The 16,334-nt window shown below is 31.5% G+C and overlaps 1 protein-coding gene across 4 annotated transcripts in view; it reads left to right on the top strand.

Annotated features, from left to right (window-relative positions):
- Positions 1-640: 640 nt before the first annotated feature.
- The window catches only part of LOC143233881 (THAP domain-containing protein 3-like), a 36,498-nt gene continuing 20,804 nt past the window's right edge, over positions 641-16,334 (top strand). For 2 of the 4 annotated variants that reach the window (XM_076470731.1, XM_076470730.1), the window contains exons 1-6: positions 641-856; positions 1,619-1,817; positions 3,558-3,753; positions 3,879-4,238; positions 4,499-4,692; positions 15,143-15,337. In XM_076470731.1, the coding sequence (XP_076326846.1) occupies positions 4,016-4,238; positions 4,499-4,692; positions 15,143-15,328 (603 nt within the window). In that variant the 5' untranslated portion in view covers positions 641-856; positions 1,619-1,817; positions 3,558-3,753; positions 3,879-4,015 and the 3' untranslated portion in view covers positions 15,329-15,337. Of the gene's footprint in view, positions 857-1,618; positions 1,818-3,557; positions 3,754-3,878; positions 4,239-4,487; positions 4,693-8,945; positions 9,991-15,142; positions 15,466-16,334 lie in introns of those variants that run through there. The other 2 variants (XM_076470733.1, XM_076470732.1) reach the window with 2 other exon arrangements.

Genomic DNA, 16,334 nt, shown 5'->3' with positions numbered 1-16,334 from the left:
AAGTAAATGAAGCATACGAGCATTGTATATCTTGATGGACTTCAACTGATATAAATGTAGTATAAGAACATTGTATATCTTGATAGTCTTGAAGCGATATAAATGGAGTGTAAGGTCTTTGTATATTTTCACAGTTTTCAACTGATGTAAATGTAGTACAGGAACATTATGTATCTGGTATAAATGTGGTATGTCTTTTTAAAGAGTTATTCTACGCATAAGTTTATGCGTAGTTACGATAACTATTCAAAATTTAATGGTAAATGAACACAGTTTATTGGATTTAGTACGAAATAAAAGTAGTTAAATTTTTTTCAGGTGGGCTCAGTTGACAGCCCGATGTGACTTTGCTATAAGAAAAACACACACTCTCTCTTTTCAAGTGTTTCACTTTCATCTTTTTCATGTATCACGTAGTTACAAACCTGTGTCATTGTGTTATTGAAAGAAAGTAAAAAAACAAAAACGAGACAAGTTTCATTTAAAACCAATAATAATATGTATTGCTGAAATAACACACTCAAAATAGAAAACCTATATTTACGATACAAGATACCTAGAACTACTTAATTTTACATCCTCTTTGGATGATTGCTATGCGCTGACACTATCCATTTCTAAATTTGCATCAAGCACAATAATTAGTGCGTCTGCATCTCTCGTGAAGTCACCGGAAAGTTGCTAGCGGCCACATTGAGGTTCTCAAAGCGAGATCCGTGTGTGTTAGGTTGTGACGTGATCCAATTAAAGAGGAAAATAAGCAACAAAAAGTGGGTGAAATGCCTTCATGTTCTGCTTTGAACTGTAAAAATCTGGTAGGAATCGTTAGCAAGAAGAAAAATATCACATTTCATAGGTAAGTCGAGCAAGTTATATTTATAATCTACACTTAAATAAGTTATAGCAAGTATAAATCTAGGTTTTGTAAGTCTAACTTGGACTAGACATTAAGTACGCCCATATATGCCACATCCGTGATCACTGGAACCCATTTCTATCAAATAACTGGATATTTGAAAACATGGTCAGATTTCAAGTTAAATATTTTGATGCCATGCATCGTTCAAGTTAGAATACCAAATTACTTTGTACCTGTTGACTTCATTAAGACTGAAAGCAAGATTTAGGACCTACGTTAGATCTAGATCTACTAGTTGAATTTGTTTGGTTGGAATTACCCACGAAACTACACCATGGGCTATCCGTGATGTGCCCACCACAGCTATTGAAACCCGGTTTCTAGCGGTGTGAGTCCATAAACATACCGTTGTGTCACTAGGGGCTATTTTGCTTGTTAAATGTTATATAAAGATGGTGAAAAGGTATCTTAACAAAATTTTCCATAAAAATGGTGGTAACTAAGCTCTTAAAATTAAAACATGACGCATTAAAAGATTTTTGTTTGTTTTAAACATTTAAACATGTTTTTTTCACATTTTAACTCTTCACTGTTGTTGTTTATAAGTTTATGAAAATGGAAGGTTTATAGTTTTTGCACCCTAAATTGCAACTTATTTAATTTATTGAATGATATAGAAGATTGTTAAAATTATTTCAATAACATATATAGTGCTCACCAATAAATACGTTTGTACCCACGATAATTTTTTTTTTTAAGATTTCCCACAAAAAGTGATCCAGAATGCTCAAAGAAATGGGTGATCAACATGTGCCATGATAACTTAAAGCCACATTCACATTCCTTATTGTGCTCTGTCCATTTTACTGAAGAGTGAAATAAGACTGGACAAATCGTTCAACTTAAGACGGGTGCAGTTCCAACAATCTTTAGTTTTCCACGTACTTTGCAAAGAAAGGTACGAATGGGGGAATAGTGAAAGAATCCAACATATAATTATCTGTTGTAATATTACAATGATCCTTTTCTCAACTGTTTCCTCTTTACTATGTCTATATAGTTATATATTAATTACTTTTACTATTTTTATTTTTTCTCTTGTGATTTTGTTGTATGTACAGACTTACAAGTTAAAATATGGGGATTCGATTCCTTGCAGTAGATACAGAAGACTGCTCTGTGTTGCTTGGCCTGAATGGCAACACTTTATGCAGGTTATTTTTTAACAGCAAAAACCTTATGTTTGTCATTTACCATGTGTATGTTAATAATAATAATAATGTTATTTTTATTGCAATTTCTTCTCATTTAAGGTGCTTTGTTGACAATAATGCTAATAGCAAATAATAATATAGGTCATGAGTTAATCATCTTAGTGCATGTGATTTATGATAATATTAGTATGTTATAATAATAACTGATAATGATGGTCATATTAGGGACTATGTTATGACAAAACTGAGGCTGGTATTGTATTATTCCATGAAAATGCTGACTTTCTAAATGGGGCAGTGGTGAAGCTAAACGGTTTCAAATAAAATATGTTGGTATTAACTCTTAATGGTGATTGTAAACCTATTAGTAAGCTTATGGCAATGGATGTCTAAGTGAATGTGACTAAATCATTATAATCGAATGGAATTATAAAGACAATGGTTACTAGTGTAGGCCTGTTATAAGGTTCGGGTTCGGCATTAGCAAGGAGTTTCAAGAATGAAGTTTCTCAAACGTTTTTTAAGGGGAAGAAACATAACTTTGCTTGGGCCCCCTAGTACAGATAGGGGCTGTAAGTTGTGACATCATTAGCATATGTGTTCAATCAACCTGACTAGAAACGTTTCACAGTAACTGTCATCTTCCCCTAAGTTTGGAGATTGCCTTCCTAAATACACACCTTGAGAGTTTTACTAAATATTGCAATTTTAATATGTATTATATTTATCTAATAAATAAGTAAAAAGTGAATTAAAATAAGCAAAATAAACAAAATAAACAAATAGAAAATAAATGAATGTTAAGTCTATTGTTTTCACCATCATTAACTTTCCATTCTTATTTGTTTCAAACTTGTTCTATTTTTAAAAATGTTTCCTCATTCAGAAGGAGCCATGACGAAACCTCTTTTTGTTTCGACTATGATATGACTGCTCACTGGCTTCAGTTTGACATAGATTTGAACCATTCAGCAAAATATTAAAATTGATGGTTAAGTATCAATTTAAGCCGCTTAACAAAATATGAGAATCGATAGCTAAAGTAATACAATCACTGATTATTATACTGAACTGGATTGAGTACTAACCTGTTTACATGAAGTCACCGGAAGTTATATAGTGCTCATCTTGTTGGTCCCTTATTGTACTTAAATTGTTAAGATGTATTGTAGAGGTTAACATGTATTTAATGTAGAAATGCCAATGTGTGTGGCATGGAATTGTCACAACGGACCAAGAGCTGGCCCTGTGCCATTTCACTGGTAAGTTCTTTCTTTTTTCCTCTGTGTGTAAATAAATTACATTGTTAGATGTGTAACTTCGTAAGGCCTAAGTAGTAATGACAGTAATGTCATTAACCAAGTAGAACTTTTCATTTAAGCACATATTATGAATATCATATTTAAGCTTGGAGTTTTCTTTTTAGTTTTAATGTGATGTAGTATTTGCAACTGTGCAGTCAATGGTTTTCAAATTCCATACAGTTTCCCATGGAGACAACCTGAACTGCTGAAAAAATGGATTGCAAATATTTGGAGAGACATTTGGTATTCTACTAAAGCCTCCAGGTTGTGCTCTGTTCATTTTAAAGAAAAATATTTTTGTAGAACAGGACAAAATGTTCATCTGAGAGATAATGCCTTGCCCAATGTGTTTTCATTTCCTGAACATTTACAAAAGGTATGCTATCATTATGACTTAGTTTTAGGAGTATTCACTCTTGATTACTCAAGTATTTATTTAAAATTGTTGAAAACTGGGTTGTTTATTACGAGAAAATTTTTATTATAATTTATATTCAACAGTTGACTCGTACTATCGTAGTTCTGACGTAATCACAGAGCGACAGCACAGTCAAGAGGGTCTAAGTGTCCTATTTGTTTGTACAGTTGTCTGGTTGTTTTTGGTGTTTGACAGTGTTAGTTTAACAGAAAACAACAGTATGCTGCAAATAGAATGTTGCGTTCCTTTGTGCAAAAATCGTGGTGGGCACAGATTTCCGTCTAATACCAGTAAGGAAAGAGATAGTGTTCGAAAACGCTGGATTCTCGCCATCAGAAAAGCTGATCCGAAAGCCAAGTTTCATGTGTGGGAACCTGGACCAAACTGTGTCATATGCCATAATCACTTTGTACCAACAGACTACTATGGTGCAACATGTTTTGGTAATTATCATTCCAGTATATTAAAACAACAACTAACAATGACACCAACTACTTCCCCCTACTACCTCAACCACCACACACACACACACACACCACCTGCCACCATCATTATGCAGTTTTTTGTTTGTTTTGCTTCTAGAGCTTTCATGATTTCATAATGAACCCAGTGTTGTCAATACGTAAAAGTTATACATCATAACATGTACATGTACAAGTGTATTTTAGTAATAACATATTTTTTATAAATAGTTCTCTTTCAGGTTATAAACCTCAAGTGAAACGTTTGCGACCAAATGCAGTTCCAAGTGTGTTTCCGTGGATGGCTTCACAGACATCAGAAGTCAAGGAGAGGACAGCTTGCAAAACAAAACTCCTGAATCGGACTGCAACAGTGATGTCAAGCCAGAGTTCACCAGGATGTTCACATTCAATCCAGGAATGCATGGAGTGCGAGGTAAAATAACTTCAAAGCTGTGCACACTATAACATCTTTTTCATGGCATACAATTTCTGCTCAGTATGATATATCTTTTTAACTTATAACTAAATAAGCATAAGCTGTCCCTGGCATGCTACGATGAATTAATCATTTTCATAATTAAAATACTTATCTGTGACAAAACCCTAGCCTTAGTAAGCATAAAAGTCAAGGAATGTCACAAGCTCACTATCACTATAAAACTGACATTGTTTTGTTTTGTCATGCACCTGCTATATACTTGTTTTTTGTTTTTTTATAGGCCTAGATGACATTGAAATCAATAACAAGGTCTATAATATTGCCCATTTATATATTAGTTATTTCAGGTTCCTAAATAAGTTACATGTGACATATGAAGACCAAACGTAGTGTGTTTACCCGGTAATAGTTCACGTCCAGAGAAAGCAACAACAAACAAGATGAGGGACCCTGACGATTGTATTGCTACCGTGCAAATATGGAAATGTGCTAGTTATGACCTTCCCTCCGTTAAGTTTTATTTGAATTCGTTGCTACGTACGTAATAATAAATTATAAACAGAGTAAGCTATATATTTAGATTACAAACAAACTTCATTCAAGACTAGAATGCATTGTTTCACTAGTTGAGTAACCTTGCTACTAGCAGTATTTTTGGCCATAATCCTAGTAATATTTTACAAAGGTTAGCCAGCATGGTAGATTTTTGCAAGCTATAACAATGCATGTTATGCATAAAGTTTGCTGTAACAAAACAAACTAAGTTAATTTTGTTTTGAATTTATGGTAAACCTACACAAGGGTTGTCTGCTTCTAATTTAATGATGATAGATTAGAGGGAAGGCAACTAGTTAGTATCTTGCACCACCAATTCTTGGGCTTTACTTTTTACCAATGAATAATAAGATTGATTGTCATTTTATAATGCCCCCATGACTGAAAGGGAAAACTTACTTGAGAGATTTAAACCTGTGACCTTTGGATTGGGAGTTTAGCATCCTAACCATTACACCATGCTAGGCCAACTAAATAATCGAAAGAAATAAACTTATTTCAGATAGGTCTGTAGAACTGTCAAGAAACTAACAAAACATTTTTGGCATATATGAAATCAGATATTTATTGTAATGTATTCTGTATCTTATTAAGTGAATAACAAGTCTGTGAAGTTGGTGAGAATATTGTAAATTTACTAAGCATGATATGATATGATACTACTGCTGTTTTTAAAAATATTTGTATATGTATCATTTCTGTAGAAGCTAATAAGAAATATAATAATTTCAGTTGTCAAGTAATAACGCATATTGCCCGTGTAATGAATATTACTTATATTTTGTCTCTTTCTTAAAAAAAGCAAAGCAAAAGTGGCTTTAGTAAATTATTCATTCACTGCAATCTTATTCCACCAAAGCCTCTGATTTTGTGAGGAATAGTTTCAGTTTTGTTTTACTACATTTATTTCTTCTTTTAATGTATTATAAGAAGTGGTAAATAAATGAAGGAAACAGTGAAGTTACTTATACTTTAATATCGGATGAAATGACCTTTAGGAAACATATAAAGAAATTTCTTGGCTATGTTAACCTTGATGCACAAGACAATGCAACTCCTGTCTCCAGTGGTGTTTGTGTATTTTTGGTTGTTTTTCTGAACAGCAACTGGAAGATATTTGTTGGAAATTTGTTTTTTAATTATATGACAGAAGAACAAAAACATTTGGTGAGAATGTATCTACGAAAATTGTCAAGTGGTGAGATTACAACCATGACACTTGTATGGATGGTCCAAGTTGTAAGTTCTCCATGTTGAAAGAAATGGGTGTCAATATTCAAATGTTGTTAGAAAACTTCCACCTATTGTCTACTTCATTTGTGACATGTGCTAAAGCTCCTTCAAAACACTTGCACATGAAAAGAAAAAAATTGGAAATGGTGCATATATTAAATAATAGTTCATTACCATTTTGCACTAACTGCAAGAACAAGAAGGGTTCCACTTGAGAAATCAGCAAGGATCTATGCATTCAATAGCAGGGGAAAAAAATAAAACTTTAAGATGCCATAAAAGTGTGCACCAAAGATGTGAAGCTATGTTTTAAAGGACAGGAACCTGAGATTTAATAGGCCTTTTGGTTTGTTTAACTCCAGAAATCCATTGATTAAAAATTGAGTCCAAAGAGAATTTTCAGAGAGTAAATTTGTAATTTTTGTGATACAAATAAAAAATTATATATTTCAAATAACTGTATGCAACTCAACATGAAAGAACTTTTATTGGTTTTCTGACTGCAATGTAACCTGTGCAGGAATTATAAAAAAAAATAAAACAAACTTTTTTCATAATCTTCACTCTCTGTGAAATACCTTTTGACATAGAAAGTAAGCCAGGATTACTGGAATATTTTGTGTGTATGTGGCTGTTAAGTTGTCTTGCAGTAATTTAACAGCTTATATCTACATATAAATCATTACACACATGTTATGAATTAAAAAGTTCTGTTTAAGATGAAACGTTTATTTTACATGTCACAGAAAGACCATGTGGTATATCCCATTGGTTCTATGGATGTGTGTATTGCATGGGTATGGTCTTGAAGTACACAAGCCTGTATGGAATAATCGTGGTTATGGAGATACTCCAAACCTAACACCAGTTTCTCTGTGAGAAACCAGTTTTTGGATACATTTCTGGTTCTCTTGTCAGCGACACAAAACAGTAAAGCACATACATGTTATTTGGAGGCATAGATGGATGAAAATTGGAGGAACTTGTAATGTTTGTAACAATAAATAGTTTGTTTAGTGAAGAAAAGAGCAAGTGTAATCAAAGTATGTCAGAAAGTATAAAGTTGTTTTGAGAAACTCAAGTTTTTTGTACATGAGAAAATAACCATGTTTACAATTTGATGAAGTGTTTTTGTATGTTATGTAAAAAAAATTGCATATTCTTGCTAAATACCACTATTCATAGGTTGCAGGTGAAAAATCTTTCTAAACTAATTTCATTAGTTTCAAATTGAATGATGTATGAGAGTGTATGGAGTGCTGTTTTACATTCAACTGTATATAATATATCTATCAACTACTTATAATTTGTGACATTAAATGTAATAAAATGTATAAATATATTGTAAATTAACTTAATCTAATTCAGTAGTACATGTATTATATTAGCATACCTGTGTTAACATGGTACTAAAAAGAACTTTATCCTTTATTGATAAATAACTACAGCACTTGATTATTTTATATTATTTCAGTATTGATATTTGCAGTGTGTTTATTCTTTAGCAGAATTGTTTAAATTTATTCAGAAAATTCTTACTTCATTATTAATAAAACAGCACTGTACATCAACCTAGTATTGTCACTTATTGCTGTCTTTATTTTAATAATGTCAGTTCTATAAACAAGTATTTTTTTTTCAATTTACATTGTTATTTTCTATTTGTAGTTACTATAAAAACTAAACAAGCAATGTATAAAGTAAAATGGTCATAGTGAAGTGACAAAAAGTATCATAAAAGTTAAGTGAAAGTGAGTATTTATTCATCACTTACTTGGATGTCCTTGCCATTAATGCAATTACAATGGACAATTTAGAGACAATCAGTGGGGCTACTGCTTTACATGAAGTGTTGATACAGTAACATTAGCCAATACACAATCCAGTTTGGTATAGATCAGTGATTATAGCTAAATTAAGCTGAGCCTAGACCATTGAGTATGTGAAAGTGTTAACACTAAAAATTTTAGCATTTGCTTGTTTGTTTCACATGTGGTCAATTTGCTCAGATAATTCTCATATTGTTTGGAACACACATTGTAAAATTTAGTAGTGGAAAGTTTTGTGCTGTTTATTACTGTTCAAATGAAGAATGCAAAATTAGTGTGAAAAACTTGTGTGGAACTCTGGCATCGTGATAAATATGAAGCAACATGTGTATATGTCATTGCTGTGTAAGTTGTTAGTAGTACAATATCACATGACACTCATAGAATCAGACTTCCTTTTTAAAATTTAAAGATGTAAAAAAAAAATTCTAGCGTGATAATTCCACTTTATGCTTTGTGCAGTAAATATACCAAATACTTTCTCACTGTAAAACTAAGAGAACTTTATTGGTCTGTCCCCAGTATATGTATATTTTACTGTATTGGTAATTGCAGCTATGGTATTATTCTACTATGGGGGTATGCTTAATCATTGTTTTGAATATGTGATAATTTCTGCTGTCTGCATAGCATTAAAGTGACTGGGAAGTCAAAACACTGTTGCAGACTTTTTCCATTTGTCCTCAATGAAGAGGTAGTGTAAAAGAAACTTGGACTGAGGAATGTCATCAAGATGGCAATGAAAGTGTACCAATACAGCTGTGGACTGAGGAATACCATCAAGATGACAATGAAAGTGTACCAATATAGCATTTGCTTACACTATGCAGATTATGTTTGGCAAGTAATACTTCTCTACCCTTATGTGCAGTAGTATTGATTATATGATGATAATATTTTTCAAGAAACAATAATTATCCCTGAAAATAAACCTTGGACTGTTTCATTATTACTTTGCTTAGCATTGTCATCATCATTAAGCTCTTATTTAAACAAAACACAAGGAGGACAGTTGTTTAGTATTTCATTTTGAATTTTTTTTATTCATTTAGTAAAAAAAAACAAAAAACATTTGGACAGGTGAATCATGTATACTAATGTATTGCAATACGAGTAAGAAGAAATATAGCATATATATTTCAATTCATTTTGGTGTGGATGCATAGAATGAGCTATGAAGTAAATATTCAGATAAATAAATAGTTTATCATACACATATGTAAATAAATGCAATACTCCCCTGTGAGTTTACTTATACCCCCTGCAAACATTACACAGTGTACTGTAGACCTATATCATTCAAACTTGATGAAGGATGTCTGTACAAAACATCACAAAAAAATAGTTTTCATTTATTTGTATGATAATCTTTTAGTTTTTCTGTATACTTCATAAGTGTTTTGGAAGATTGTTTACACATATGTGCTTTGTTGTTTAATCAGTTACTTAAAATTTACATTTCTGATTTTTAATTATCTGCAGTTACAAGTATATAGTACTGTAAAGTTTCCACATCCCTAAATAATTGATTTTGAGGTCTAAGTAGGCCTACATTTATAATAGTAATAGCATTTTTGGTGATATGAAACTTTAAAGATATCATAAATGTGGTTATGGCAAACACTGTTGTAAGTAATTGTAGCAATAATAAAAAAAATTATTGAAACTTGAAATATACTCCGTGAGGACAGTCTGTTTACATATAGTTAAACTACATTGCTCATATGAGAACTAGTTGAAACTAGTGAACATTGTATCAAATTTAACATGTGATGTGTAATAAACTTATAAAAGGTATTGTGTTATAATTTGTACATGTCTTGAGAGTTTATGCTATATAATCATCTATGTGTTACTACTTATGTTAGATGGTCACCAAGGTTGTCCAATGATCAGTACCAAGAGATTGCTTAGGTCATCATGTGGATATATATTTACTGTCACAACTAAAGTCGTAGATCTTTTAGCTAGCATTTGAACATGTCTCTACTTCACAGTCCCAGCAATCACTTGAAACCTGTTGGACAATTTTAATGAGTGTATAAGAATATGTTTGGCATTCTCTCTCAAGACTGACAAATTCTGTGTATTTTCTGAAGTACAGAACTCTTGATTGTTTCTTACCGTATTGAATTTGAGACACTAATTTCAAAATATTATAAAATGTTTTAATATAGCCTGAACTGCATACCACTCAAATAACTGATGTGCCTATTATTAATCTAATCTTTCAACACCATAAGAAGACATGTATACATTCTGGTAAAGCCCATAAACTTGTATAAAAGTGGATTTCAAATATACCTTTGTTCAACAGTGTTAAGTTATATGTATAATAATGCCATAAGTACATGTAAGATATTTAAATACAATGTAATACTATAAATAGCTACATGTAAATGAATAGTGAGATAAAAGCATCATATATGTTTAAGCAGCATGCCATTAACAGTGACAAAAATTAATAGCAAATAGAACAGAATGTTAATAGTCCACAGGATTTCAAAATTAAACAGACTTTACTCTTGCTGTATGTTGTTATACCGGTGGCACTTGCCATGGTATTTTTTTATTTAGGTCAAAATTAAAACTTTAGCTTTAAACTACTTATCCAAAATTATCATATATTTTGAAGCCTAGATCCAGGTATTTTTACTAATAGTTCAAAGTTTTTAATCCCAGCATTTTATTATTTAGTAATTTTTTATTCTTGTTATTGCATTCACTTTATTAGCTTTATTGTGAGACAAACATTGGACACAGTATTCAAAATAAATACTGCCTAAAGTCTTCTTCAGAATCAATTAAACTCTTGTTATTTATCCCATCTAAACATTTAGCAAAATGTTTACAAGGTTTATTAGTTTAGTCAGTTAAGCTCTTTTCTTTCTTTAAGAATTGTTTGTTCAATATGTGTTACAGAGTGGGATTGGTAATTTTGTTTGCTAGAAGTGAGTAGAAGCTTTCAAGTGGGAGATATTACTGGAGTTGTAAAAGGTTCAGAGTGTTAAGACTGATGTTCTTGAAAAAAAAGTGAAAACAGTTGTTTCCTGTGATTTTCAAAATTTCCCTATAATTAATGTGTTGGAAATAGACAAATTTGTTGAGCTAAAGGTCAGAGAAAGCAAGTTTCTCAAAATAATTTACTGTGATATGTAATTTACTCAAAATACTAATTCCTTTAATCATTTTGTTGGAAACAGGCAAATTTGTTAATCTACAGAGTAGAGAAAGCAGTTTTCTTAAAATAATATATTGTGGGATGTAATATACATCAATATCTATTCTTGTATTTCATAATACAGGTTCCATATTATTTTTATTTTGCTGTAATCAGTGGTCAAAAGTGTAAAAGGGCTTGCATGTTAAACTTTAAAGATTAATTAACAGATAGATTTTTTAGAAAGTGATCTACTATAGAGTAGGTTTTATGTGTTTTGTTGTTTGTTTTTGGGGTAGTTTTCAAACATTTGTAGGCACACAGTAACAACTAGGCATAATGTCTGAAGGTAAAATTGTTGCAAAGTTGTAACAGTTTTATACTTCAGAAAATTTCGTGTGTTCCTCTTATTGTGGTAGCTAAACATATACAAAGTGGTGAGTGTGTTTGGTATCACCTAGAAGAAAAGTATGTCAGTAAAATATAGAAAATTGGTGGCACCATTCTCATTGTACAGTTTTGTTGTGATTGCTTGGGAATTATTTGGAAGAGTTTGAACAATTTTTTCAGCATATGAATTCATATTCAGTCTAAGAATATAATTGTTGATCAACTAACTTTCCAAATGAAGAGTTTTATTTCTTACATATTTTTACTTATAATGTGTTTAGTGTGTTGAAGACTGTAAAGTTGCAGTAATGCCTAAGTCATTGAGTGTGATGTAGCCTTGTAGAAAACATCTCCTAAATTATATTAAGGATATTCCATACCTTCATTATTCATCCAACTGCATATTAATTAAATTATTTAAGAAATGACATCTAGATTTTTTGGCACACAATAACCTGAAACCATCTACACATCCACAATATGCATTCAGCTGTGGGCATGTAAGTTAGCCCTTATTACCAATTAATACAGAACTATACTGTTCACCAATATAGGTTAAGACAATACAGTATAGTTTGATTAACTACTATTATACATCTTGTAAGGCTTAATTGTTTTACTCTGACTTGAGGGTTCAAGATAACTTTTTTTTCTCCCTATAAGAATAAAAATTATTATTTATAATGTTAAATATAACCAGTACTTACCAACAGAATATGGTGTAAGAACTATTTTATATTTTGTATACATATTGAAGATGACAATCCTATGTACATGTGCATGTGTTTAATAGTTAAGATGCTCACCCTATGATTAATGTACTGTTCAACTAGTGAATATAATTCTCCCACACTATTGGTTTTGAAAAATGTACTATTCATTAACTGAGCATTTATGAATATAAAACACTATTGCTTTGTTCTTCTAAACATAAATTAAGGTGATCAGTTATTAAGCTATTCCAGATTTTGTAAATCAAGGGTAATAGCTTGGTTTACTTCTGAAGAGTAGTGGGAAAATTTGTAGTATTTTGAGGTTTTTAAAAAATTACTTATTGTCCTGGAGTGTGAGGGGTCTCAGGATAAAATATGGGTTTTGGAAATATGTATCATAAAAATCATTTAATACATTTACAGTCAGATAGTTACTGTTCCATGACCATGACATAACTTGTGAGGATTGGCCTTTTCTCTTAGAGGAAGAATGTAGAGATCTTTAATTTGATTCTAAGTGAAATAAATATGTATACATTGTAAAGATACTATTGTGTCACTGATAATGACTTCAGAGAGATTTATAAATTAAAAGGTTCAGGATTTTAGTTTATGAAATAGTCTGTGTCACAGTTTGACTTGTGTACTTAAGGTCAGATTTTGTCAAGTAGTGCTATCTTCTATAGCACGTGTTTGATGTGCAAGTATTATATATACATGTATTTATCAAATGTTTAAAACAGCTAAAATTTGAAGCACACACCCAAGTCATAAGGTAAATTAACCCATAAATATGTAACACTAACCAAATGTCAATTATGCTAAAGAAGTTTGCACCTACACTTTCAGAGTTAGTAATGGTGTTCTTGTTTCAATCTTTTTCATTCCATAAACATACTACTAGTAGGAAGACTGCAGTGATAGCTCGTGCATAGAAAGATATTGGAACACTTCCCTTCAAGTTACTTGAACAAGATTGTTTTTGTGTAAGGAAAATTCAGATTTCCATAGTAGATAATTATTATTGTTATTAGGTCCATATCAAGAAAGTTGTTCATTAGAAAACTGTGTATCATACAAACACATGGCAAAAAGCCACTTGCAGTTCTAGCAAATTTATTGTAGAAGTAGAGCATTCTTTTTATCAACAACAATATATTCACATTTCATTTTACAGGTGTTTTAACATATTGTAGAGACTAAGCATTGGTATAGAGAAAGGTCTGGGGAATTTGAAGTGAAATTACATTATAAAGATGAAAGAGAATTGTCTTCGAATCCAGGTGTTCGTAGGCACTGAATTCTCGCAGATGGTAACATAATGTTTAAGGACAATAAGGGGCCAATTGATCCATCTCAAAACTAAATTAAAACAATTTTTTAAAATCTTAAAGCCAACCTCTATCATTCATAAAGTTCTCAAACTTTCTCTCAAAGTCACTTAAACATGCTGCTTTCACAAAATCTGAAGGCAACTCATTCCAGAGTAAACCTCCTGTTAGAAAAATAAAACTTAGTTGAAGGTGACTGCTGCTTTGCCAAAATTCATATTTTTGTCCCATAGCCCTATTATTATTCCATTAATTATAAAAAAAAAAAATTATGAATCAACATTATTCATTCCCTCAACGATATTAAACACCTCAGTCGGATCCCCTCTAACTTCTTTTTTTCAAGAAAAAATTTCAAAAATCTTAATCTCTCCTCATATGACAACTCTTTATTACAGGCACCATTCTGGTAACTATTTTCTGAATCCTTTCAAATGATTTCACATCCTTCCTAAGGTAAGGAATGTAAAACTGAACATAATACTTCAACTGTTGCCTAATTGATAATCTATACAATGAAATTACAATCCCTTTAGACTTGTAAATATAACCCAAAATCCTATTTGGCCTGCCACTTTGTAACAGCGCATTGCTTGAATGGCTTAAGAGAGTGATCATTCATTATACCAATATCCAATTCCTTCACAACACTGTTAAGGTTATTCCCACCCAAATTATACCTATAATTCAAATTATGATAACCCACATGTAAATGAGCAGCATCCTATTCACAGCTAGCAACATCAAGACCTTAATATCACTTGCAAAATTAAATAATTTATTAACCATTATTTCATTTACATCATTGTAAATCAAAAAAGAGCAAAGGTCCTAAGACTGAGCCCTGAGGTACCCCACTTATAAATCCTGTTTGACTGAGTTCATTTGTAACAGTCACCCTTCTGTCTAATTAGCTAAATTATCTCCAACACCTTTGATAATTTCTTTTACAAACCTTTTGTAACACCTTCAGTCATATTTGTTAGGAGGGTGGGTTATACTCCTCTTGGTAGAGAGCTGTCACACAGTGATTTACATGCAAGATGTAGTTGAACCATGTTGATCATGTGGGGTGTGAGAGTTCAAGTATCTATTGAAAATATATTTTCAGTGTAGAATAAAATTAAGTTGTGTGCTATTCTATGGGAATAATTAATATGTTGGTTTATGTGACTTGTTATTCATGACATTAATGTTAGTTATCTTAAAATGTTAATTATTTATCACATTCAGAAGCAGAAGAAATTTAATGTGAAAACTGTGAAAGAGAAGAAAATTATCAATATGCAGAGAACACACAAAAATGGAAAGAAGATTACCATGTCAAAGAATGGAGAAAGAATTTCATCCCAAAGATGCAAGATCTATCACTGCAATGAAGGAGAGAGAGAGGCAAATAGTAGTACATGTAGAAAATAGTTTGTGAAGGTAATTGAACTTGTAATCAGTTATGTCAAGAAAACCCACTTGTAGAGAAATATATATGCAAAAACGGCTCATTTGGGTCGAGAAAATATTTTACATAGAAGAGCGAATAACGTTTCGACCTTCTTCGGTCATCGTCAGGTTCACAAAGAAAGAGGTAACTGACTGGAAGCTGACTACATGTTTGAAAGGGGTTGTGCAACTGAGTGTTGGAACGTAGAGGGCGGTGTTAGATGTTTGAATATATAATTTTATTTATTTTATTATATTAATATAGGTATAAAGGCATTCCTTTATATTGGTTTATTTTGGGTTTAAGTTGTTGTATAAGTAAGGCTTCATTAATTTTGCATTTGTTTATGTTTTTTCTTTATTTAGTATTTGAGTGTTTTCTATGGTTATGTTGTGTTTATTTGACTTGCAGTGTTCGAAAACATGTGAAGGTGACTTTTTGTGTTCTTTGAGTCTGGTTTCCATTTTTCTACTTGTTTCTCCAATATAGAAGTCGTGGCAGTTATCACATTGTATTTTATAAATAATGTTGGTGTGGTGTTTGTCAGTGTAGTTTTTACAAAGTATATACCTCAGTTTTGTGACTGGTTTTTGAATAAATTTGGTATTAACTGGAATGTCATATTTTGTTACTAGTTTTTGCCAAATGTTGGTTATTTGTCTGCTGATGTCTGGAATATATGACATGCAGCAGTATATGGTTTAGTGATTTTTTAATTGGTGGGATATATTTACTTTTGTTGGTTGATTTTGCTTTCTGTCTAGGTGTGTGCGTATAATGTTTTCTACGGTTTGTGGAGGAAACTTATTGATGTTGATGAAGTATTGTTTTATTTTGTTTAATTCATCATTAATTTTATCTGGTGAGCATAGTTTTATGGCTGTGTTTATTTGGTTTCTTGGTATGTTGAGTTTTTGTTTTGGTTCATGTGCTGAGTCCCAAGGAATGTATAGTCCAGTGTGGGTGATTTTTTGGTGGATTTTTGTT

Source organism: Tachypleus tridentatus, chromosome 12, assembly GCF_004210375.1.
Source record: "Tachypleus tridentatus isolate NWPU-2018 chromosome 12, ASM421037v1, whole genome shotgun sequence".
In the NCBI taxonomy this organism is placed as follows: Eukaryota; Metazoa; Arthropoda; class Merostomata; order Xiphosura; family Limulidae; genus Tachypleus; species Tachypleus tridentatus.
Note: the sequence above shows the minus strand (reverse complement) of the source record. Positions and strands in the feature narration are given on the sequence as shown.